Raw genomic sequence first — 23,386 nt, 5'->3', positions numbered from 1 at the left:
CACTCTGCTCCCTCGGAACGCTGTGACATCACAATGTGGACCTGTGCTCTTCAGCAGCAGCATTTTGATTTTCTCCTCATTTACGATGGCTGCTTCTCTGAGACAGAGGTTTCTGCGTGTGCTGTGTTGCGGGGCGCCTCCCCGGGTGTCCTCCGGGGGCGACCCGGGTCACGGGGGCGGTGCGGAGGCCGAGGAAGCGCTCCTGATGGAGGGGTTTCTGTTTAAGAGGACCAGGAGTGTGTTTAAAACCTGGAACAGGTCTGTACACTGATGCTTAGTCTATATATTAGGAATTATATATCTATACACTCAACATTATATATATACACTATTATATTTATACACTTAATATTATATACATAGACACACATTATATCTATAAACTCAATATTATATATATACACTCAATATTATATATATATATATACACGATGTGTTTGATCTCTGCAGGCGGTGGTTCATCATACAGAACAATCAGCTTCTTTACAAGAAGAGGTTTAAGGTAGGTCACATGACTTTATATGATCCAAATCAGCTCTTTCCTGGACTCTGTGAAATACCCATAATGTACCGCGGCCATACGCCCCTCATCATTCGGGCGCATTACAGCAGAAGTCGACTTCTGTGCCGGGCTGTGTCCCAAACCACCCCCGTCATGTTTACGTCTGGGATGATTTCACCGGCATTTATATCATCAACTGTATAAATAAGAAGGTTTTATGTTCTATTCCCCCAGCGTGACTTCATGGTGCTGGCTGAAGACCTGCAGCGCTGTTCGGTCCAGAGCTGCGAGGACGCCGGGCGACGCTTCTGCTTCCGGGTGGTCACGCCCACAAGGTAAGTCCAGATCTATAATCACAGATAGATAGACAGATAGACAGATAATCAATAGACAGACAGACAGATGATCAATAGACAGACAGATAGATGATCAATAGACATATAGATAGGCAGACAGACAGATAGATGATCAATAGACAGACAGACAGATAACCAATAGACAGACAGATGATCAATAGACAGACAGACAGATGATCAATAGACAGATAGATAGGCAGACAGACAGATAGATGATCAATAGACAGACAGACAGATAACCAATAGACAGACAGATGATCAATAGACAGACACAGATGATCAATAGACAGATAGACACATATTAGACATACAAATAGTCAGACAGACAAATAGACAGAGAGACAGCCAGATAGATGATCAATACACAGACAATAGATATATAGACAAGATAATTGATAGATAGACAGACAGACAGACAGACAGATGACCAATAAACAGACAGACAGATAGATGCTAGATAGACAGATGGATAGACTGATAGACAAGAAGACAGATTATAGATAAATAGATACAGTGGGGCCAAAAAGTATTTAGTCAGCCACTGATTGTGCAGGTTCTCCTACTTAGAAAGATGAGAGAGGTCTGTAATTTTCATCATAGCTACACTTCAACTATGAGAGACAAAATGAGAAAAAAAAAATCCAGGAAATCACATTGTAGGATTTTTAAAGAATTTATTTGTAAATTATGGTGGAAAATAAGTATTTGGTCAAAAACAAACAAGCAAGATTTCTGGCTCTCACAGACCTGTAACTTCTTCTTTAAGAAGCTCTTCTGTCCTCCACTCGTTACCTGTATTAATGGCACCTGTTTGACCTTGTTATCTGTATAAAATACACCTGTACACAGCCTCAAACAGTCAGACTCCAAACTCAACCATGGCCAAGACCAAAGAAAATTGTAGACCTGCACCAGGCTGGGAAGAGTGAATCTACAATAGGCAAGCAGGTTGGTGTGAATAAATCAACTGTGGGAGCAATTGTAAGAAAATGGAAGACATACAAGACCATTGATAATCTTCCTCGATCTGGGGCTCATCCCGTGGGGTCAAAATAATCATGAGAACGGTGAGCAAAAATGCCAGAACTACACGGAGGGACCTGATGAATGACCTGCAGAGAGCTGGGACCAAATTAACAAAGGCTACCATCAGTAACACACTACGTCGAGAAGTACTCAAATCCTGCAGTTTCAGGCGTGTCCCCCTGCTTAAGCCAGTACATGTCCAGGCCCGTCTGAAGTTTGCCAGAGAGCATTTGGATGATCCAGAAGAGGATTGGGAGAATATCATGTGGTCAGATGAAACCAAAATGGAACTTTTTGGTAAAAACTCAACTCGTCGTGTTTGGAGGAAGCAGAATCCTGAGTTGCACCATACCTACTGTGAAGCATGGGGGTGGAAACATCATGCTTTGGGGCTGTTTTTCTGCAAAGGGGACAGGACGACTGATCCGTGTTAAGGGAAGAATGAACGGGGCCATGTATCGTGAGATTTTAAGCCAAAACCTCCTTCCATCAGTGAGAGCATTGAAGATGGAATGTGGCTGGGTCTTCCAGCATGACAATGATCCCAAACACAGCGCTCGGGCAACGAAGGAGTGGCTCCGTAAAAAGCATTTCAAGGTCCTGAAGTGGCCTAGCCCGTCTCCAGACCTCAACCCCATAGAAAATTTGTGGAGGGAGTTTAAAGTCTGTGTTGCCCCAAAACATCACTGCTCTAGAGGAGATCTGCATGGAGGAATGGGCCAAAATAGCAGCTACAGTGTGTGCAAACCTGGTGAAGACTTACAGGAAACGTTTGGCCTCTGTCATTGCCAACAAAGGTTATGTTACAAAGTATTGAGTTGAACTTTTGTTATTGACCAAATACTTATTTTCCACCATAATTTACAAATAAATTCTTTAAAAATCCTACAATGTGATTTCCTGGATTTTTTTTTTCTCATTTTGTTTCTCATAGTTGAAGTGTACCTATGATGAAAATTACAGACCTCTCTCACCTTTCTAAGTAGGAGAACCTGCACAATCAGTGGCTGAGTAAATACTATTTGGCCCCACTGTAATTAATAGACAGACAGACAGACAGACAGACAGACAGACAGACAGACAGACAAATATTAGCCAGACAAATAGATAGTCAGACAGACAGATAGATAGATAGACAGACAGCTAGATAGATGATCAATAGACAAACAGACAGATGTTCCATAAACAGACAGACAGATTCTAGATAGACATATGAATAGACAGATAGACAAGAAGATAATTGATAGACAGACAGATAGATTATCAAAAGACAGATCAATAGACAGACTATTTATCTATCTTTCTATCCATTTGTCTGTCTCAATGTCTGTCTATCTATCTGTTTATCTATCTACTCAATCTGTCTGTCTGTCTGCATCCTATATAATCTGTATCTATCACCGTGTGTGTACAGGAGCTGTACGTTCCAGGCCGACTGTGAGGCAGGTAGACGGGCGTGGATCAGCGCCATTCAGAACCTGACTGAGAGAGAAGAAGGAACAGTCAAGAGCGAGGTGAATTATCATCACCACTATACTCCGGGAGGGGAGGGGTTCGGTTCTCGGCTCTGTAACACCAGTTTAATGCGTCTGAATCAGGAGGAATCAGACGGGTACGAGGACGATTCGAAATCAGACTCCAGTAAGACGTTAGTGGACGGGGAGATTCAGTTGGAGGACTCAGACTCGAGCGAGCAGACAGACTCCCAGGGACCGCGGGCGTCTTCTAAAGCTCCAGGTAACCTTAACACCACCACATTCAAGTCCGACACTATTGAACTGTAGTGACTATGTAATTAACCCTTGGGCTTCATAGGTGGGATCAGTTCTGGAGAAGTCGTCTGCGATGCTCCCGAGAACAAGAGTGAGTATGCCGAACCTTTATTTGGACCCTTATTTTTGGTCTACATGAGCCCATGAAGCATCATTGGTGATACTTGTGTTGAAGATGCTGAAGGAGAACCTGCTGAGGAAGAACCTGCTGAAGGAGATCCCGGTGAAGGAGAAACCACTAAAGAAGAAACCACTAAAGGAGAAACCGGTGAAGGAGAACCCGGTGAAGGAGAACCTAGTGAAGGAAAAACCACTAAAGGAGAAACCGGTGAAGGAGAACCCGCTGAAGAAGAACCTGGTGAAGGAGAAACCGCTAAAGAAGAAACCACTAAAGGAGAAACCGGTGAAGGAGAACCCGGTGAAGGAGAACCCGGTGAAGGAAAAACCACTAAAGGAGAAACCGCTAAAGGAGAACCTGCTGAAGGAGAACCCGGTGAAGGAAAGACCGCTAAGGAAGAAACCACTAAAGGAGAAACCGGTGAAAGAGAACCCGCTAAAGGAGAACCTGCTGAAGGAGAAACCACCGATGGAGGACGTCAAGAGGAGGTGACGACCGACACGAACCCGAACAGCTTTGAGAGCCAATACACTGTTGGAGAGCTGCTGGGAAAGGGAGGCTGCGGTTCGGTCTACGAAGGCATCCATAAGGTGGACGGGAACCAGGTGAGTATCAGTTTGCTGTGTTGATCCTCCCCTTGGTCCTCCTATGGCTGCAGATACTTGTGACGACCTATCAGGACTCAGTGGGATGGATGGGATCTTCCAGCATGGCTAGAAGAGCATGACCCAGGCCCAGGCCCTCTAATTCTACAGACTTGAACCCACCTCGAATTGTCGTGTTGGCTCAATGGATCCTCCCCTGGGTCCTCCTATGTCTCCAGATACCTGCAACGACCTTCCAGGACCTTATTGGGTCACGGGGACTTCCGAGTACCACCCTGGCCCCCTGAATTCCCTTTGGTCCCAGACTTGAACCCAATTGAGCATCTATGGGACCTCCTTGATGGTCGTGTTGGCTCTACGGATCCTCCCCTGGATCCTCCCTTTGCTCCAGATACCTGTGACAACCTTCCAGGACCTTATAGGGTCACGGGGGCTTCCGAGTACCCTTCCCCCTGAATTCCCTTTGTTCCAATCTACAGATCCTCCCCAGGATCCTCCCTACAACCTACCGGGACATTATTCAGACAAACCCGGGATGCACACTAAGAAGATCTGAGTCCCTGATACCGGATACCACGGGATGCCTTTGGATGTCTCGTGGAGTCCACGTGTCGGTGGTCCGAGTTACTCCTGAAGAAGGTCTCATTTCGTGAGCTGGCTTCCCAGACTTGAACCCTAAGGAGCGCCTTGAGCAAATGCAGTCAGCACGGCTCCAGACACCCATGGCGACCTACTAGGACCTTATCGAGTCTCTCCCAACCCTTGTATTAAAAATCTACTAATGATCGTTTACTTGTGTGTGTTTAGGTTGCCATCAAATACGTGGTGAAGGATGAGGACCTCAGATTTACCAGGATTGTAAGTGACTTTACCTTTCAGATGAAGTAAATACCGTATAGACTGGATATACAGTGTATCACAAAAGTGAGTACACCCCTCACATTTCTGCAAATATTTCATTATATCTTTTCATGGGACAACACTATAGACATGAAACTTGGATATAACTTAGAGTAGTCAGTGTACAGCTTGTATAGCAGTGTAGATTTACTGTCTTCTGAAAATAACTCAACACACAGCCATTAATGTCTAAATAGCTGGCAACATAAGTGAGTACACCCCACAGTGAACATGTCCAAATTGTGCCCAAATGTGTCGTTGTCCCTCCCTGGTGTCATGTGTCAAGGTCCCAGGTGTAAATGGGGAGCAGGGCTGTTAAATTTGGTGTTTTGGGTACAATTCTCTCATACTGGCCACTGGATATTCAACATGGCACCTCATGGCAAAGAACTCTCTGAGGATGTGAGAAATAGAATTGTTGCTCTCCACAAAGATGGCCTGGGCTATAAGAAGATTGCTAACACCCTGAAACTGAGCTACAGCATGGTGGCCAAGGTCATACAGCGGTTTTCCAGGACAGGTTCCACTCGGAACAGGCTTCGCCAGGGTCGACCAAAGAAGTTGAGTCCACGTGTTAGGCGTCATATCCAGAGGTTGGCTTTAAAAAATAGACACATGAGTGCTGCCAGCATTGCTGCAGAGGTTGAAGACGTGGGAGGTCAGCCTGTCTGTGCTCAGACCATACGCCGCACACTGCATCAACTCGGTCTGCATGGTCGTCATCCCAGAAGGAAGCTGACGCACAAGAAAGCCAGCAAACAGTTTGCTGAAGACAAGCAGTCCAAGAACATGGATTACTGGAATGCCCTGTGGTCTGACGAGACCAAGATATACTTGTTTGGCTCAGATGGTGTCCAGCATGTGTGGCGGCGCCCTGGTAAGAAGTACCAAGACAACTGTATCTTGCCTACAGTCAAGCATGGTGGTGGTAGCATCATGGTCTTGGGCTGCATGAGTGTTGCTGGCACTGGGGAGCTGCAGTTCATTGAGGGAAACATGAATTCCAACATGTACTGTGACATTCTGAAACAGAGCATGATCCCCTCCCTTTGAAAACTGGGCCTCATGGCAGTTTTCCAACAGGATAACGACCCCAAACACAACCTCCAAGATGACAACTGCCTTGCTGAGGAAGCTGAAGGTAAAGGTGATGGACTAAACCCAATTGAGCACCTGTGGCGCATCCTCAAGTGGAAGGTGGAGGAGCACAAGGTGTCTAACATCCACCAGCTCCGTGATGTCATCATGAAGGAGTGAAAGAGGATTCCAGTAGCAACCTGTGCAGCTCTGGTGAATTCCATGCCCAGGAGGGTTAAGGCAGTGCTGGATAATAATGATGGTCACACAAAATATTGACACTTTGGGCACAATTTGGACATGTTCACTGTGGGGTGTACTCACTTATGTTGCCAGCCATTTAGACATTAATGGCTGTGTGTTGAGTTATTTTCAGAAGACAGTAAATCTACACTGCTATACAAGTTGTACACTGACTACTCTAACTTATATCCAAGTTTCATGTCTATAGTGTTGTCCCATGAAAAGATATAATAAAATATTTGCAGAAATGTGAGGGGTGTACTCACTTTTGTGATACACTGTACATTAAATCATTTGTTCTTGTCTCTTCTACCATCAGCCCGGCGAGACAGAGTTACTCCCCGTCGAGGTGGCCCTGATGCGCATGGTGTCCAGGCCGCCCGCCAACCCGTACGTGCTGAAGCTCCTGGAGTGGTTCGACACGCCCGAGCGCTGCATCCTGATCCTGGAGCGGCCCGTCCCCTGCGTAGACCTCTACCAGCTGATGCGCAAGAAGGGTAGGCTGAGGATGCAGTTTGCCCGGCATGTAATGCGGCAGGTTGTCCTGGCGGTGCTCCACTGCCGGGATCGCGGTGTCTTGCACAGGGACATTAAGCGCCAGAATGTCCTTCTGAACACGGAGACGCTGGAGGTGAAGCTGATCGACTTCGGATGCGGCGACCTGTTGAGGGACACTCCGTACTACACATATTCAGGTAACTGTGCACCAATGAGGGACGGGTACTTTGGTTTGGACTTTGGGTACTAGTTTGTCTTCTTTGTTCGTGTAGGCACGTGGGAATACTCGCCACCCGAGTGGATAACCAAGCAGAAGTACTATGGCTGCCCTGCGACCGTCTGGAGTCTGGGCGTACTGCTGTTTTTCTTGGTTTGTGGACGCCTGCCATTTCGGTCTAGGAAGGAGATCACCAAAGGGCGTCTAGTGTTCAAACCTGGTGTGTCTAATGGTAAGGAAATATATACATTAAGACCTGCAATTACGCTGACCAGGCATAACATTATTAGGTGAAGTGACTATCAAGGAGCGAATCGTGATGGATAAATGACTGGGTCTGAGTATCTCCAAATCTGCAGCTCTTGTGGGGTGGTCCAGGGAGGGTAGAGTGGTAAACCAGTGACAGGGTCATGGGCAGCCAAGGCTCGCTGATGCATGTGTGGCCCGATCCAGCAGAAGAGTTCCTGTAGCTCAAAGGTAGCAGCAGACCAGTAAGGATGCCCATGGTGACCCCTGTCCACGTCGCTCACCTGGGGGAACACATGGCACCAGGATGCACTATGGGAAGAAGTTCTGCCAACATTCTGCTGGGAAACTTTGGGTTGGGTCACTCTGACACGTAGCTCCTGACACGTAGCTCCTGACACGTAGCTCTGACACGTAGCATTTGAGGACCATGTCCACTCTTCCATGGATTCCCCAGATCTCGATTCAACCGAGCGTCCGTGGGATGTGCTGGACAAACGAGTCCGATCAATGGAGGCCACGTTATTAGGAAGGTGGTCATAATGTTATGCCTGATCGGTGTATCTTCTTCAGATCTAAACACCGTATAATTTAAATCTGCATTGTCGCACTCGCCAGCCTGCTGCCATCTGATCGAACAATGCCTCAAGAAGAAGCCCAGCAAGCGTCTCACCCTCGGGCAGATCCTCCTGCATGGGTGGTTTGATGAGTAACCGGAAGACTAGGTCCAGACGGTGTAGATCTTTACACTCATACTGGCGGCTGCAAAAAAGAGGGTAACACGGCAGAAAAACACGTATCAAATAATTCAAGTGATGTACGAATGATTTAATAACGTCTTGAGCGTTTCTCTCCTAGGATCTGCGCGTCTTCCAGCAAAGGTACGACCGGCTGATACAGATGCTGGAGAATCGTACTAATCGGATGTGGGCCGAAGTGGAGCTGACACAGATCGGGGTGAGTTTGACTCAGTCTGAAACTGGTACTATATTTACTACTATATGTGTCGACTGCCGGATGCCACCCATGCGGTTACCCATAGCGACTAAGCCATCAGTCAGAACCACAGTCCTACCGTTCTAATAGAAAATCTATTTTCCTTTTACTCACAGATCCAGCACGTCAACTTTATAGACATCGTCTTTGAGCTGGTGCTGCTGGGAATTCTGGGAAGAGCGACGGTGGATCAGATCATCTCAGTAAGAGAGTCTGTGCTCTATAGAGTCTAAAATTAATCTGTGCTGCCCTACAAGTGTAGTTAAACACACCATTGTTTAGTTGACGCAGTACCGGAGACGAAGGCTCTTTCTGGACCGGCTGATTGCTCTCATCTATTCGTGTGTTACGCCCAGATAGACTGAACGTGTTATTTATTCCATCTTCAGGTGTGTGTTCTTTACACCATGAATGATCTTGAATAGAACTGTCTGCTAGTAATCTGTTATTTCTTCTGTTTCTCTCTCAGACTGAGATGCTGAGCTTCCTGGATGAAATCTTCACTCTGGACGAGTCTTTGTACACAGAACCTGAAGCCCTGGCTGCTGCACTGGAGATGCTTTTATGGCGGAGCCTCCGATGGTTTCATGAAAGGCTGGAAACAGATGACGTCTAAAGGCCAACCTTGATTAGAACCTTTATTTAACTGTCAGGGATGCAGGTCTGGTGGTTTAAGTGTTTTTAATGTGTGTTCACAGTTTCTGTACCTGTGGAGGTGCGTAAGGACCCAAGACATGGGCGACATGTGAAGATACCTCTGATGTGGAAGCATGTATTGGGATTTCTGATAGACGTGCTGCCATTAAGACGACGTCTTTACATCAGGACAACGCCCGGATGACTTTGTGGACCAGATCCAGATCTGTAAAAAGCTGATGTTCTGTAAAAATTTAATAAAAAAAAGAAGAAACTGTGATTCATTCATTCTCTGGCGTCTTTATTCTCTAAAGGAAAAGATTTCCAATGATTTCACTGATTGCTATAAACAGTTGGGATGGAGGCAGAATAAGAGTGAAAGGTTTATAGAAGATTAAAGTTACAGTTGCTCTCCATGCTGCTCTTTATTTTGAGGGAATTTGAGTTGTGAGATGTGGGAACAAACTGGGAACTGGAATGTGGACACAATACAGAGGAAGTAAAGGTGTCCAGACACTTGAAGAAAAGAAGCTCTACAAGGCAAAGAACCAAATTACTGCTCCTATTTTATACTTACACTTATCACAGTTCTAGTAATTGATGTTTAAGAGCCTTGCTCAGGGACCGAACAGTGACAAGTCGTCAGTGGTGTGGCTTGAACCGACAACCTTTTGATTGCTAGCCCAGTACCTTCACCACTAATACCAAGTTCACACTACACAACTGTGTTCAGATCTCTGTTCAGTTAACACTACACAGTGGACAGTGAGTATAGAAACAAGGAGGTGGTTTTAATATTATGGATGATCAGTGTAGTCCATTTTATCAGCTCCGCTTACCATATAGGAGCACTTTGTAGTACTACAATTACTGACTGTAGTCCATCTATTTTTCTACCTGCTTTTACTCTGTTTTTCAATGGTCAGGACCACCACAGAGCAGGTATTATTTAGGTGGTGGATCATTCTCAGCACTGCAGTGACACTGACATGGTGTGTTAGTGTAGAACAATTTACAATAGTGTGAAAGAATAAAGAAAATGAAGTGATTAAAAGTGAGTGAGGTAAAACTGTAATCAGGTAATATAGAGAAGTCTGTAGTGTTTACCTCAGCTGCTCCAGGACGCGTCTTAATTTGTTAATGCTTTGGGAAAGCCTTTATAAAATGCTGATATGAGTTATTTCTCTTGCTAAAAATATAAATTGAATTAAAGTTTAGTGTAGAATAGATGAACTGGCCAGTTAGCTCAGTTGTTTAGAACGTGGTGCTAATAATGCCAAGCTAATGGGTTCAATCCCCGTACGGGCCACCCACACTTTTGGACTTCATCTAACAAACAAGTGATCCTTCTCTAACTAGCAGGTCCTATTGATCTAGGCTTCAAACGTTGTCTCTGACAAGTGTGAGATCTGTGTACTTTGGTCAGTGGAAGTAGTTTTATAGCTTTATAAAAACATTTTACTTACGTGTCCAGCCCTGCTACACAAACTGTCATTTTTGTCCCTGTTAAAAAACTTTAACTTAGTTAAAGCAAATAAAGACACATTTAAAATGTTCATTTTTATTACAGGTTTAAAGTTGCATAAAACAAATGTTTGTACAATTAATATGAAACCAAAGAACAAAATAAACATTTCACTTATTTTAATTATCTCACAAATCACTTCTCAGTTTTAAAGGTCAAAGGCAGCAGCATCTTTTAGATCAGAACAGCTATTAACATGAAATATCACTAAAGAGGAAATCCTGAAGACAGCAATGTAAACCTACAGCAACAAACCCAACAGCAACAATTAATTATTATAATAAAATAAAAATAATAATAACAATAATAATTATAATAATATTGTCACAAATCTGGACCCAAGCAACAAGCTGTAAATTATTTCTAGCACCACTAGATGGCGACGATGTCTGTACAACATTTTGAACTTCCCTTCAAAAGTCAGTTCAATGTGTTTTTACTGTAGTAAGAACTGAAGTATCAGCTGATCTTGGGGGGAGCAGTCTATGTCATCTAAGGCATTTATTTTGGATTTATTACAACATCACATTAGCAAGAAAAAGTTGTTTTGTAAGGTGTTGCAGGCAGCAATGATGACTTTTCTGGTACATAGGAAAGAACAAATAAATATTTAAAAAAATAATCATCAAATAACCTAAACTGCCTTTGAAAATAAAAGGTCTCCTTGTACTGCATTTATTGTTAGCTAAACTGAAAAAGCCAAATTAAAATCTTTATTTTAATAGAAAAGCATTATTTGCATTATCTTATTTGCATTTTCCATACTGTCCCAACTTTTTCTGATTTGGGGTTGTAAGAGACTTGGGAAGAAAGAAGTTTAAAGGGAAAATGATCACATTTACCATTTTGTAATGTACACAAATTTTCTCTTTTATGTTTTAAATATTCAGTTTGTCTTTTATTTAATTTAGTTTTAATATCTGAATCATTTAGATGATAAATATTTAAGAAAAGAAAAAAAAATCAGGAAAGGGGCAAATACTTTTTTTACAGCACTGTATTTATTATATATTTTAAATGTCTTGAAATGTTTCCTCATTAAAAAGAAAATCTTCATAAATGTATCACTGCCTCACAGATTCTAAAACCACTCAAACAGTTTAATGTTACACTTTCATGTAAATTTTACATTTAATTTGTTCAATCTGACAGTTTCACTGATCCTGAATAAAGATAAAACCCCGGGTAGAGGAGCTGAGTGAACGTGGTCTGAACTCTGTGGAGGAGCTTCATTGTATCAGAGACGCTGTAGAAGGACAGAGTTCCTGCTTCATAATCCACATACACTCCTATTCTAGAAGAACTCGGCATTATGGGAATTTTAGTCTCTTTCTTATTGTGCCTGAATAGAAATCTGGATGGAGAACACTCTAAACTCCAGGACTGATCATTACGTCCAAACAAACACTCAACACCACCTCCCTTCCTGCTGATGCTTTTATATGACACTGCTATATAAACCCCATCATCCCCACTCAACTCAACCTCCCAGTAACAGCGTCCACTCACACTCTCTCTACACACAACCTGCCAGTAATAATTAAATCTATCTGGATGATCAGGATACGACTGTAATGTTCTACTGCAGGTCACCACTTTGTTCTCCTCAGACAGACGGAGGTTTTTATTTACTGTGTTTGGATCCAGTGTGAACCAACAAACATCTGGAGAGGAAACACAAAATAAACCAATTAACATAGAAGAGAGAGAGAGAGTGTGTGTGTGTGTGTGTGTACAGTAATTGTGTGTGCAGTGTGTGTATGTGTGTACAGTGTGTGTACAGTGTGTGTATGTGTGTGTATGTGTGTGTACAGTGTGTGTACAGTGTTTGTGTGTATGTGTGTATGTGTGTACAGTGTGTAGTGTGTATGTGTGTGTACAGTGTGTATGTGTGTGTACAAATTGTGTAGTGTGTGTGTGTACAGTGTTTGTGTGTACAGTGTGTGTATGTGTGTTTGTGTGTACAGTGTGTGAGTGTAATTATACGTATGTCTAAGTGTGTGTAAGAGTGACACTAGACAAACACACAAACTGCACAAATACACACAAATACTACACAAACACACACAGATACTACACAAACACACATGAACACCACAAACACACACATACACTGCACAAATAAACAGACACTACACATACACACAAATACTACACAAACACACACTACTACACAAACACACACAAACACACACAAACACCACACAAACACTACACAAATACTACTCAAACACACAAATACTACACAAACAGAGACACCCCACAAACACGGCACATTTACAAAAAGTACAGACACACCAGCAACACACAATTCAAACACATACAAACCCTACATGTACACACAGACACTACACAAACACACACAAAACTACAAAAATGCATACAAACCCTACACATACACAAACACTACACAATTACACAAACACTACACAACCACACACATACATTACACAAACACTGCACAAACTCACACATACACACAAACACTACACAATCACATACAAACCCTACACAAACCCTACACAATGACAAACCCAACACACAAACACTACACAATTACACAAACACTACACATACACACAAACACTACACAATCACACACATACATTACACAAACACTGCACAAACTCACACATACACACAAACTACACAATCACACACAAATCCTACACATACACACAAACACTACACAATGACAAACCCTACACACAAACACTACACAATGACAAACCCTACACACAAACACTACACAATGACACAAACCCTATACAGTGGGGCCAAAAAGTATTTAGTCAGCCACTGATTGTGCAGGTTCTCCTACTTAGAAAGATGAGAGAGGTCTGTAATTTTCATCATAGGTACACTTCAACTATGAGAGACAAAATGAGAAAAAAACATCCAGGAAATCACATTGTAGGATTTTTAAAGAATTTATTTGTAAATTATGGTGGAAAATAAGTATTTGGACACTACACATACACACAAACACTACACAATCACATACAAACCCTACACATACACAAACCCTACACATACACAAAGACTACACAATCACATGCAAACACTACACATACACACAAACACTACACAATCACACACATACATTACACAAACACTGCACAAACTCACACATACACACAAACACTACACAATCACATACAAACACTACACACTTACACAATCACATATAAATCCTACACATACACACAAACACTACACAATGACAAACCCTACACACAAACACTACACAATGACAAACCCTACACACAAATACTACACAATGACACAAACCCTACACATACACACTTGTTAGGTTGTCATTGTGATGGTGGACGCTGGCGCATTTGGCTGCCGCTACCGTATTTTATTGGGTTTTTTTTCCATCTTTTTACACACCCTGTGGCTCTATTTCTTTTTATGTTACTTTTGATACTTTCATTTGTTCTTTTATACTTTTGTTCTTTCTACTGTGCATCGCATGACGTCTGCGGCTGGTGGCGAACGGTGGATGAGTTTTTCCTGGGATCGGCACAATGTTGAACTATTCTGCTGACCAGCTGATGAAGTTCAACAACTGCACTACTCCATCGTGTATTTCAGTCATCAAACAGCTTGGACTCCTTCGCCGGCCTCGTTATATTCACAGGGGCTCCCGGAGAAAGCTTGTTTATTTTCAAAACGGTAACGCTATTCCATCCTTCTGGTCAGCCGTGCGCACTGCCGCACGAGTTTTGCACCTGATCTTGGCCGCGACTATTCATTGGATTTCAAACCTGTTCATCTCAGGTGTGTTTAGCCTGACAAATCGGCACTCAGCTGGCCTGTCCGGGTAAGCCCACTTCGCCGTAGAAGAGAGGAAGCGGTACTCGCAAACCTATGAGAACTCGTCCCGGAACCGAGCTCGGCCGCTGTATACACCCCGATGAAAATGGCACTGGCCAATGTGAGATCGAACGAACAAAACTTTTATCCTGAAAGATTTCTTCTTAAATCATCAGTTGGATTTTATATTTTTAACTGAAACATGGCTCAGTGTTGACGAATTTAGCCCTCTACTGGAACTGTGCCCTCCGGACTGTTCCTTTTTAAGCTGTCCTAGAGCCACTGGATGGGGAGGGGGTGTGGCTGTGGTTTTTAATAACCGTTTTAAATGTGAAGCTCTTTCAGTCAAACATTTTACTAGTTTTGAAGTGCAGCTTATAAAACTGGATTGTAGTAATCCTCTGATTTGTGCTCTTATATATACACCACCTAAAGTGGTTGGTAATTTTATCAATGAATTTTCTAACTTCTTGGCTTGGATTATACCTACTGCAGACAGACTTTTAATTCTGGGGGATTTTAATATTCATGTCTGTTGCCCAAACAAACCTATGATCAGTGAATTTATGCACCTAATAGAATCTTTTAACCTTGTACAGTCAATCAGTGGCCCCACTCATAGTCTCGGTCATACTCTTGATTTTGTTTTATCTTATGGTTTTCTTATTAGTAATACTGTAATTGAGGATGTTGGGTTTTCTGATCAGAAATCAGTATTTTTTAATATCACATTGCCAATGCAAGCCACCGGCACCAGAGCTACAAGGTGTCGTTATTGACCTATAAACTCTGCTACAGCAAGCATTTTTTCAGAATCTTTTCTTAAGATGTCCCCACTAGGGTGCAATGTGCTTCCTTTATCTAATTTAACTGCTGATGAATTGGTCACCATGTTTAACTCCACCTGTTCATCCATCCTTGACTCTGTGGCTCCCTTCACAACTAGGTGAGCTAAGGGTAAATCCAATCAGCCATGGGTAAATGATAATATCCGCATCCTTAGAAAAGAGTGTCGGAAAGCAGAGCGGAAATGGAAGAAAGACAGGCTTCAGGTATCTCTTGAGTGCCTGTTTGCTTTTCATTAAGCTACTAAGCTGGCTAGAAAAAGCTATTTTTCAAATATTAGATCTAGACACAGTAACAAACACAGAGTTTTATTTACTACTATCAACTCTGTTCTGAATCCACCTATTTGTTACCCTGTCGAGTCCTCTAAAATTTGTGAGGATTTTCTGCAGTTTTTCAAGGGGGAAAATCAAGACAATCATATTAAATATAATGTAAAATATTAAATATAATCGTTGCCAGTAACGACAAGCTGCATGCACACTGTTGTGATATGCCTTTAAGACGTTAAAGGGTTAACACAGAATACGGAGTTATGCTTGATGCCGTATGCGTGGGTTCAGTTTAAGGATGCAATAAAACAAAGCTCTACTGAACAGTTTATCTCCTGTATTTCTTTCCAATAATACTTCACACACAAACGTGCATGCAGGCGACACAGCTCCCGATCACGTTTTAAATCCGTGATCTGATATACAATCTATCGCACTGTATAGGGAACATAACCAATTGTCTAATTCACTATCTAGTGCACTGTGTAGCGAACATAAATCCGTGATTTGATACACATTCTAGCGCACTATGTAGGGAACTTTAATGCTTCTAAGAGCTCTGTTATCAACCGTATATCCTCTGGTGTGTGCAAGAGGTTTTTTTATTTCTTTTTTTCCCTTCGGAGGTTTCTTACCTTTTTCTTGTTGTTGTTCTTACCTCCCTGAAATGAGTTTTTGCAACTTGGAATGTCTGCTTTGTAGTGTTAAACTTTATATCTGTTGTGGAACTACTTTTTGGCGGAAGGTATTGTCAATATTAAAGCATATTTATTATTAAATTTAGGGCTTCTTTGATTTATTTTCTTTCTTTATTTTGTGAAAACTGTTGTATAATTAAGCAATAGAACACTTGAGGTCGTGTGTTATCACGAATAACATCACGGCTGTGATGATCTACTGTACTCTCGGCTCGTGCCTGCGACCGAATCACAGCCGTGATGTTATTCGTGATAACACACGACCTCAAGTGTTCTATTGCTTAATTATACAACAGTTTTCACAAAATAAAGAAAGAAAATAAATCAAAGAAGCCCTAAATTTAATAATAAATATGCTTTAACAACGGCGCCGAACGCGGCTCAGCCAATCAGATTTTAGGACCGGAACTATCCGTTTTATAATAATAATAATAACTTTTACTATAAACCTGTAAACCAACCTGTAAACAAAGCTACAAGAACTCGCTGTTTCTATCAAACATTACAAACTGTAAACCAAGCTGAAAATGTGACGCGTTTATATCAAAATGTGAGATTTAATAATGAATAAACTCTGAATCCGTTACAATCCACTGATTCATCGGTTCAAATGAATCGGTTCATCAGTACTGAATCATGTGTGATGCTAACAGTTAGCGGAGCAGCTAATAGTTTGTGTTTAAATAAAGCTCCTCAATAAAGTTTAGTTAAAGCTCCTCAAATCCTCACAGTGATGTTTTATTATGAACTCTAGTTTTATTATTAATTAGAATGTGGTTATAATGAAATATAAGGGTTATAATTAAATACATATTTTACTTACAGATGAGGCTCTACAGTACAAACACAGCAGCTTCTTGTTCTTCTTATGATGTTTAATGGCGGTTGGCAGAACAACTTAAGACGCACCAGCGCCACCAACTGGACTGGAGTTGAACAGCAGCTTAGCAGTAAAACATCTCCATTAGCCCTGTATCTCTCAGCTACAGTGTTGGGGGGAACGCGGTACAGTCACGTGATTACTTTTTATCTGTAACGAAGTCATGTAACGCGTTACAGTGAAATATTTGTAATGACATTACAGTTACTGTGATGAGTGATGAGTCGTTCCCGAACGAACCGATTCTATTGAATGACTTTGAAATGAACTACAGGAACCGACCCAGCTAACAATTTTTGGTTCCCAGAACGTTCCGGGAACGTTAGTTTTTGGTTCCCAGAACGTTCTGGGAACGGATAATTTTGGTTGCCCTTTGGTTCCCCAGGAAAGTTTTCTTTACGGAAATAGAACGTTCCCGTTTGGTTGTGCATTATAGTTGTGGGAACGTTCCCCTAACGTTCCCGTAACCTTAAAATTATTGAAACCTTAAGGGAACCTTGTACTAACCTTTAAATTATTGAAAACTTTAGACAACCTTGCAATAACACTCCGGTAACACCGGCAGCCCGTGTCGGCTCTGACTCTTTTTGAATGACTGCCCAGAATCGGGCCAAATACACTGGCCCAAATCCGGATACCAGATCTCCGCCGACTCTCCCATAACTGCGCCGGAATAGCCCCCGAAACACTACGATACTATTTATTTACCGTTTTCTTCTCCTTTCACATCCTCATAGATAAAATAGTAGATTTATGCTACAGATTAACTACAGATTGTGCAGCAGAAAGTATTTTATTAAGATAATTGCAGCAAGTAGTATAATAATAATAATAATCAGAATATTATAAATAAGATATAAATACTATATATAGAAAATAACATATAATTGCATATAAGAATAGTAATTATAAAAGTAAACTATATATATACTAGGGCTGTCAAACGATTACAATTTTTAATCGCGATTAATCTCAGAATTTCATATAGTTAATCGCGATTAATCGCATTAAAAAAAAATCTGTGTAAATGTTATAGAAAACAAGGATTTTTAAGTGAAATGTTACAATTAAAATGGTGAACACATTTTATGCTAAATGTACTTATGTTAAAAACTGCTGGGACAAGAGAAAACTGTAAGGGAGTTTTATTCACTCACATACTAGGCAGTAAATGTCAGATTGTAGGTTAGAATTTCTCCATCAGCAAACATTGTAGATCAGCGGTGCTTTAGGTGGGATAAGGCGTAGTTATTGTATCAGACTTGTCTGTGGTTGTATCGTGACGATGGTTTGATGGACGTTTCTACACGAAGTGAGTGTGTTTTGACCCTTTGGGGCTTCCATAGTTCATGAACTAACGTGCTCGACTCAGCTTTCCGGTATTCGGTACAGAAAAAGAAGTTAATTAAGTGTAATAATGTGTTCTGCTCCCGACAACTTGTGAATATAGCGTGTATTTATTTATTTATTATGCAAGTGCATCACTACCACGATCGGTTACATTATGTTAACAAACCGCAAATGAAAAACGGTGGCAAGTCCGACATTAAAACGTTTGTTCTACCAGTCAAGTGTCAACATGAACTAGAATTTGCGTTAATGGCACTAATTTTTTTAATCGCGTTAAATTGAGGTCGCGTTAATGCGTTATTATCGCGTTAACTTCGACAGCCCTAATATATACGTATATATATATATATATATATATATAAACAATATAAAGAAGTACTGTTTGTTTGTTTATTAGGATTTTAACCATGTTTTACACTTTGGTTACATTCATGACAGGAACGGTAGTTACTCATTACACAAGAGTCATCAGTTCACAAGTTTATATCAAACACAGTCATGAACAATTTAGTGTCTCCAATTCACCTCACTTGCATATCTTTGGACTGTGGGAGGAAACCGGAGCACCCGGATGAAACCTACGCGGACATGGGGAGAACATGCAAATAACACAAAGGACCCAGACCGCCCCACCTGGGGATCAAACCCAGAACTCTCTTGCTGGATCTTGTGACCTTGGCTGATGATCTACACCGGCTGTTAGATGCTGCAGAGTAGTGTTCATAGTTTTTACTCATGTATGAGAGGTGAATAAGCAGATGTGGCTCAGTGATGGTAGTGGACACTTGAATATCTACAAAAAATACAAGGGACAATCTTTGGGTTATAAAATTATATACGATCAGCCATAACATTAAAACCACCTCTTTGTATGTATACTCTTTTTCTATCAGCTCCACTAACCATATAGTTTACTAACCATTTACTGACTTTCCCTATGGGATTAATAAAGTTATCTATCTATAGGTGCACTTTGTAGCTCTACAGTTCCACTGTCGTCCAGCAGTTCCTCTGCATACTTTGTTAGCCCCCTTTTACCTTATTCAATGGTCAGGACCTCCACATGACCACCACAGAGCAGGTATTATTTAGGTGGTGGATCATTCTCAGCACTGCAGTGACACTGACGTGGTGGTGGTGTGTTAGTGTGTGTTGTGCTGGTATGAGTGGATCAGACACAGCATCGCTGCTGGAGTTTTTAAATACCGTGTCCACTCACTGTCCACTCTTAAATTATACACACCTACTTCGTTGGTCCACCTTGTGGATGTAGTCAGAGATGGTAGGTCGTCTGTTGCTTATTATTGTATTACTATTTTTGTTGTTGTTGTTCTTGTTGCTTATTGTAGCTTTTAAGTTAACGTTATCCACAGTATTCAATGAACTTTAATTATTTAGCAGCTGTTGTCTAATGCTAGAAACTGTTAGCCTTTTAGCTAACGTTACCTGAAGTGTTTCAGTTCAGACTACCAGTTAACCTGAAACTCACTAGATAACATGACCTAACAGTTTCCATTTCCAAATTGCTCTCTATCTTAATCCAAAACTCATTAATAGACTTTCTGCTTACTTTTTACTAAGTAAAAAGTTGTTAAGATTAAATGTTTATTTACCTCACACGAACGAATGAGTCCTCATTTTCCACAGCTCGCGTCGCACTGTTGCTATGGTGACGCTGTTCAACATGGGCCAGATGATTGTGCTAGCTGGGTTAACTTAAAAACCTTCCGGGAACGTTACTGGAACGATACTTTATACACATAAGAAATAAAACCTTATACAAGCTTTAACTAACGTTCTCTGTTAGTTCTCATAAAACCATGAGAGAACGTTTGGTTTCATAATTTTATAGTTGGTACTTGTAAGTAAAGGTTGATCTACATGGACCGTCTCAAGCAAAAGGCTGCTTTTTTGTTCCTACTAAAAAACTTTAAAGATCATAAGAAAACCTTCCGGGAACATTTCTGGAACGTTACTTTAAACACATAAGAAAGAAAACCTTAAGGCAACTTTTAGACAACGTTCTCTGTTAGTTTTCATAAAACCATGAGAGAACGTTAGGTTTCATAGTTCCCGGAACGTTCCGGGAACAGCGCTGATTTTTTTAACGAAAATAGAACGTTACCATAACGTTATGGGATGGTTCCCTAAAAATAACCATAGGGGAACCAAAATCTAACGTTACGGGAACGTTCTGTGTTAGCTGGGAATGTTTCTCAATCTTGGACCTCACACCGGGCCCCGAATAAAAGCAGTAAGGTCCCATCGAGATTTGAACTCGAATCGCTGACATCGTATTTTTGACATTTTATTATTATTTAAGTGAAGCTTTTTACAAGTTTAGTTTTGCATTTTGCTTCACTGTATGTATGGTGCATCATTAAACTGTTATACATTATTTATTCTATTTTGTATTAGATGAGATGGTTTGTGTCTGTATTTGTAAATGACAGCTAACGATAGTGATCCGACTCTTTTAAGTATTTTGTATAACAAAATGTCGACTCATTGCTGAGTACTGTTAACTTAGCGAATCAACACTTTCGAGTCTATTCCAGTCGTTCGACTTAAAGAACCGGATTAATGAATCGACTCATTTGATTCATTTGAACGCGCAGACTCACTCGCTCTCCCGCTGTGAGCTTCTCAAACTGAACTGCACATGAGGAAGAAATCTATGTAGAGATCTCAAATAACTTGAACCTGAAGGTATGAACTTACATTGTAGAAAAGAAAAACAAGCCAGTAGCAGCAGTGTGCACATTAAACATGTTTCTGACTGGAATATGAGGGGCAGTAAGATCTCACAACGTTTGAAGTCCAGGTCAATAGGACCTGCTAGTTATAGAACGATCACTTGTTTGTTCAAAATGGCGCCTACCATGATCTCTTGGTAGGGTCCCTCCAGACTCCTGCCGAGGGGGGGGGGGAGGCGGAGCCGGGGCTTTTTAGCACATTTCATTGGCTCCACCAGCAGTGAAGGAGGAGGGCTTAGTTGAGTTTAAAACAACCGCGCGCTCAGACGCAGGCTCTCTTTCTTTTGCTGTTGTTTTTCTAGATTGCAGGAGAAAGGAGCGCCGATCGGCTTAGCTCTGACTTATATTCACAGATCGTTTCTTACACTTAATAAAGTGTTTTTGAAGAGTACTTTCTGGATTCTCCGACTGCTTCTTCAGAGCCTCTCGACAAAAAGATTCGTCGTAACAGATGGTAGCAGAGGACGGCTCGAAGAGGCCTGAAATAGCAGCAAAATTGATTCAGCTGATTGAGCTAAGACCGGAGATTCTGAGGATCTTTTGTACTCAATACAAGACGCGTCTACACAAGGTAAACAGATGTTCTCTGTATATATTAGCTGCATTTATTATTTAGCGTATTGAGTGTAAAATTGAATCTCGGAATCCGTAAGCGTCTGATTAAATTACTAAAGTATCGTTAGATAGTTTAAAACTGTGAATATATGCTGGAGCAAAAAAAAAAAAGTATGTTTCCTGATTGCTGAGTTCAAACCAGACCGGTCAGAATAACTGTTGAGGGCGCCATGTGTTCGGCAGCGGCTGGGCCCGGGACACAATTGAAGGGAAAGGACGCTTGTCTGTTTTGGTAACGAAGCGAACCTAATTCGAGTGTAATAAATTCTAACGAATTCGTCTGTTTTGGTAACGGAATTCGGGTAATTTGATTGTTAATCTCAAAGGAGTCTGGCTGTTTTGGGAACGGGACTCGGCTAGTTCGTCTGTTTCGGTAACGGAATTAGCCTAATTCGATCGTTCTAAATTCTAACTAGCCTGTCTGTTTTGGGAACGGGGCTGGAATAATTTGATTATTCTAAATTCTAAATTCGGTTCGTAAATAGTACATCAGGAGTTTGTTTGTCAGTGTTTCTGTGTGTATTTGTCTGCGAACCACGGGTGAAACCGTGGGTGAGCAGTTTACTTTGTCCGTAACCTTTTGTTTGTCCGCCATCTTGCCCACGTGTGGCTTTCTGTCTGTCGGCCATTTTGGCTCTGAATGTGCAGCGTGTTATTTCTGTCTGTTGGCCATTTTGGCTCTGAATGCGCAGCGTGTTATCTCTGTCTGTCGGCCATTTTGACTCTGGGAGTGCAGCGTGTGTCCTTTTGTTCGTCTGCACCATTTTGGCTCTGGGAGCGCTGCGCGTGCTTTTCTGTCTGTCCGCCATTTTGGCTCTGGGAGCGCTGCGCTGCTTGCCGTATCAGCCATTTTGTCTTCGCATGCCTGGGGTGTGTAAGTTGTTGCAGATAATTTCATAATTTTATTTAATTTTATAAGCTTAAGATAACTATGAGTTAAGACGAAGTACATGATATGGTACCTTATTAAATGTGTTTTAATGTGGGTAGCGTCTGGAAGAATCCATTGACTTGCAAGCCCTGGTAAATTGTATCCGAACAATAGGTTTTAATTTTAAACTAGGAAGGAGAGCACTTAGAGTAGAATTCATCCATGTGTGAAAAGTATTATCCCTCTCAACTGAGAGGAGTAAGACATTTTCACAAGTAGTTAAGGAAAATCTCCTTAATCAGAGTTATAGTGAATAAGATTAAAATTATGTGAGTAACACAGCGCTTGTTAATCGTGATAGGAGATTTGCTGGGTGTATTGGTGCATGTATTGTTGAGAGATTGTTATATTGTTTCTTTGTTTAATGTGTGGGGTAGTGCTGGACAGTGATTTGATGTCGATGTATATCGCGATGGAAAATGTTTCAATAACGGTGATATGATTTTTGGGCAAATTCGATCGGTGCGCATGCGTCGGTGCATGATGACGTACGCCGCAT

General features: G+C 41.6%; 2 protein-coding genes across 2 annotated transcripts; both read left to right on the top strand.

Annotated features, from left to right (window-relative positions):
• Nucleotides 1-425: 425 nt before the first annotated feature.
• Nucleotides 426-5,267, top strand: LOC134326310 (uncharacterized). The gene is made up of 7 exons (XM_063008461.1): nucleotides 426-502; nucleotides 737-837; nucleotides 3,299-3,398; nucleotides 3,483-3,621; nucleotides 3,700-3,747; nucleotides 3,832-4,379; nucleotides 5,187-5,267. Exons 2-7 carry the CDS (start codon nucleotides 746-748, stop codon nucleotides 5,265-5,267), a joined length of 1,008 nt encoding a protein of 335 aa, XP_062864531.1. The 5' UTR covers nucleotides 426-502; nucleotides 737-745.
• On the top strand, nucleotides 4,936-9,476 carry LOC134326530 (serine/threonine-protein kinase pim-2-like). Its single transcript, XM_063008703.1, has 8 exons — nucleotides 4,936-5,237; nucleotides 6,919-7,294; nucleotides 7,370-7,546; nucleotides 8,179-8,336; nucleotides 8,419-8,517; nucleotides 8,673-8,759; nucleotides 8,839-8,945; nucleotides 9,026-9,476. Exons 2-4 carry the CDS (start codon nucleotides 6,958-6,960, stop codon nucleotides 8,271-8,273), a joined length of 609 nt encoding a protein of 202 aa, XP_062864773.1. The 5' UTR covers nucleotides 4,936-5,237; nucleotides 6,919-6,957; the 3' UTR covers nucleotides 8,274-8,336; nucleotides 8,419-8,517; nucleotides 8,673-8,759; nucleotides 8,839-8,945; nucleotides 9,026-9,476.
• Nucleotides 9,477-23,386: the final 13,910 nt, after the last annotated feature.

The sequence above is a fragment of the Trichomycterus rosablanca genome, chromosome 14, assembly GCF_030014385.1.
Source record: "Trichomycterus rosablanca isolate fTriRos1 chromosome 14, fTriRos1.hap1, whole genome shotgun sequence".
In the NCBI taxonomy this organism is placed as follows: Eukaryota; Metazoa; Chordata; class Actinopteri; order Siluriformes; family Trichomycteridae; genus Trichomycterus; species Trichomycterus rosablanca.
Note: the sequence above shows the minus strand (reverse complement) of the source record. Positions and strands in the feature narration are given on the sequence as shown.

Bases quoted from the DNA above. Each gene is read 5' to 3' on its own strand.
- LOC134326310 (XM_063008461.1), top strand. From the start codon at position 746: ATGGTGCTGGCTGAAGACCTGCAGCGCTGTTCGGTCCAGAGCTGCGAG. The intron at 838-3,298 runs GTAAGTCCAGAT...GTGTGTGTACAG, and splicing joins CGGGTGGTCACGCCCACAAG to GAGCTGTACGTTCCAGGCCG. The intron at 3,622-3,699 runs GTAACCTTAACA...TGGGCTTCATAG, and splicing joins GGCGTCTTCTAAAGCTCCAG to GTGGGATCAGTTCTGGAGAA.
- LOC134326530 (XM_063008703.1), top strand. From the start codon at position 6,958: ATGCGCATGGTGTCCAGGCCGCCCGCCAACCCGTACGTGCTGAAGCTC. The intron at 7,295-7,369 runs GTAACTGTGCAC...TTGTTCGTGTAG, and splicing joins TCCGTACTACACATATTCAG to GCACGTGGGAATACTCGCCA. The intron at 7,547-8,178 runs GTAAGGAAATAT...CGCACTCGCCAG, and splicing joins CAAACCTGGTGTGTCTAATG to CCTGCTGCCATCTGATCGAA.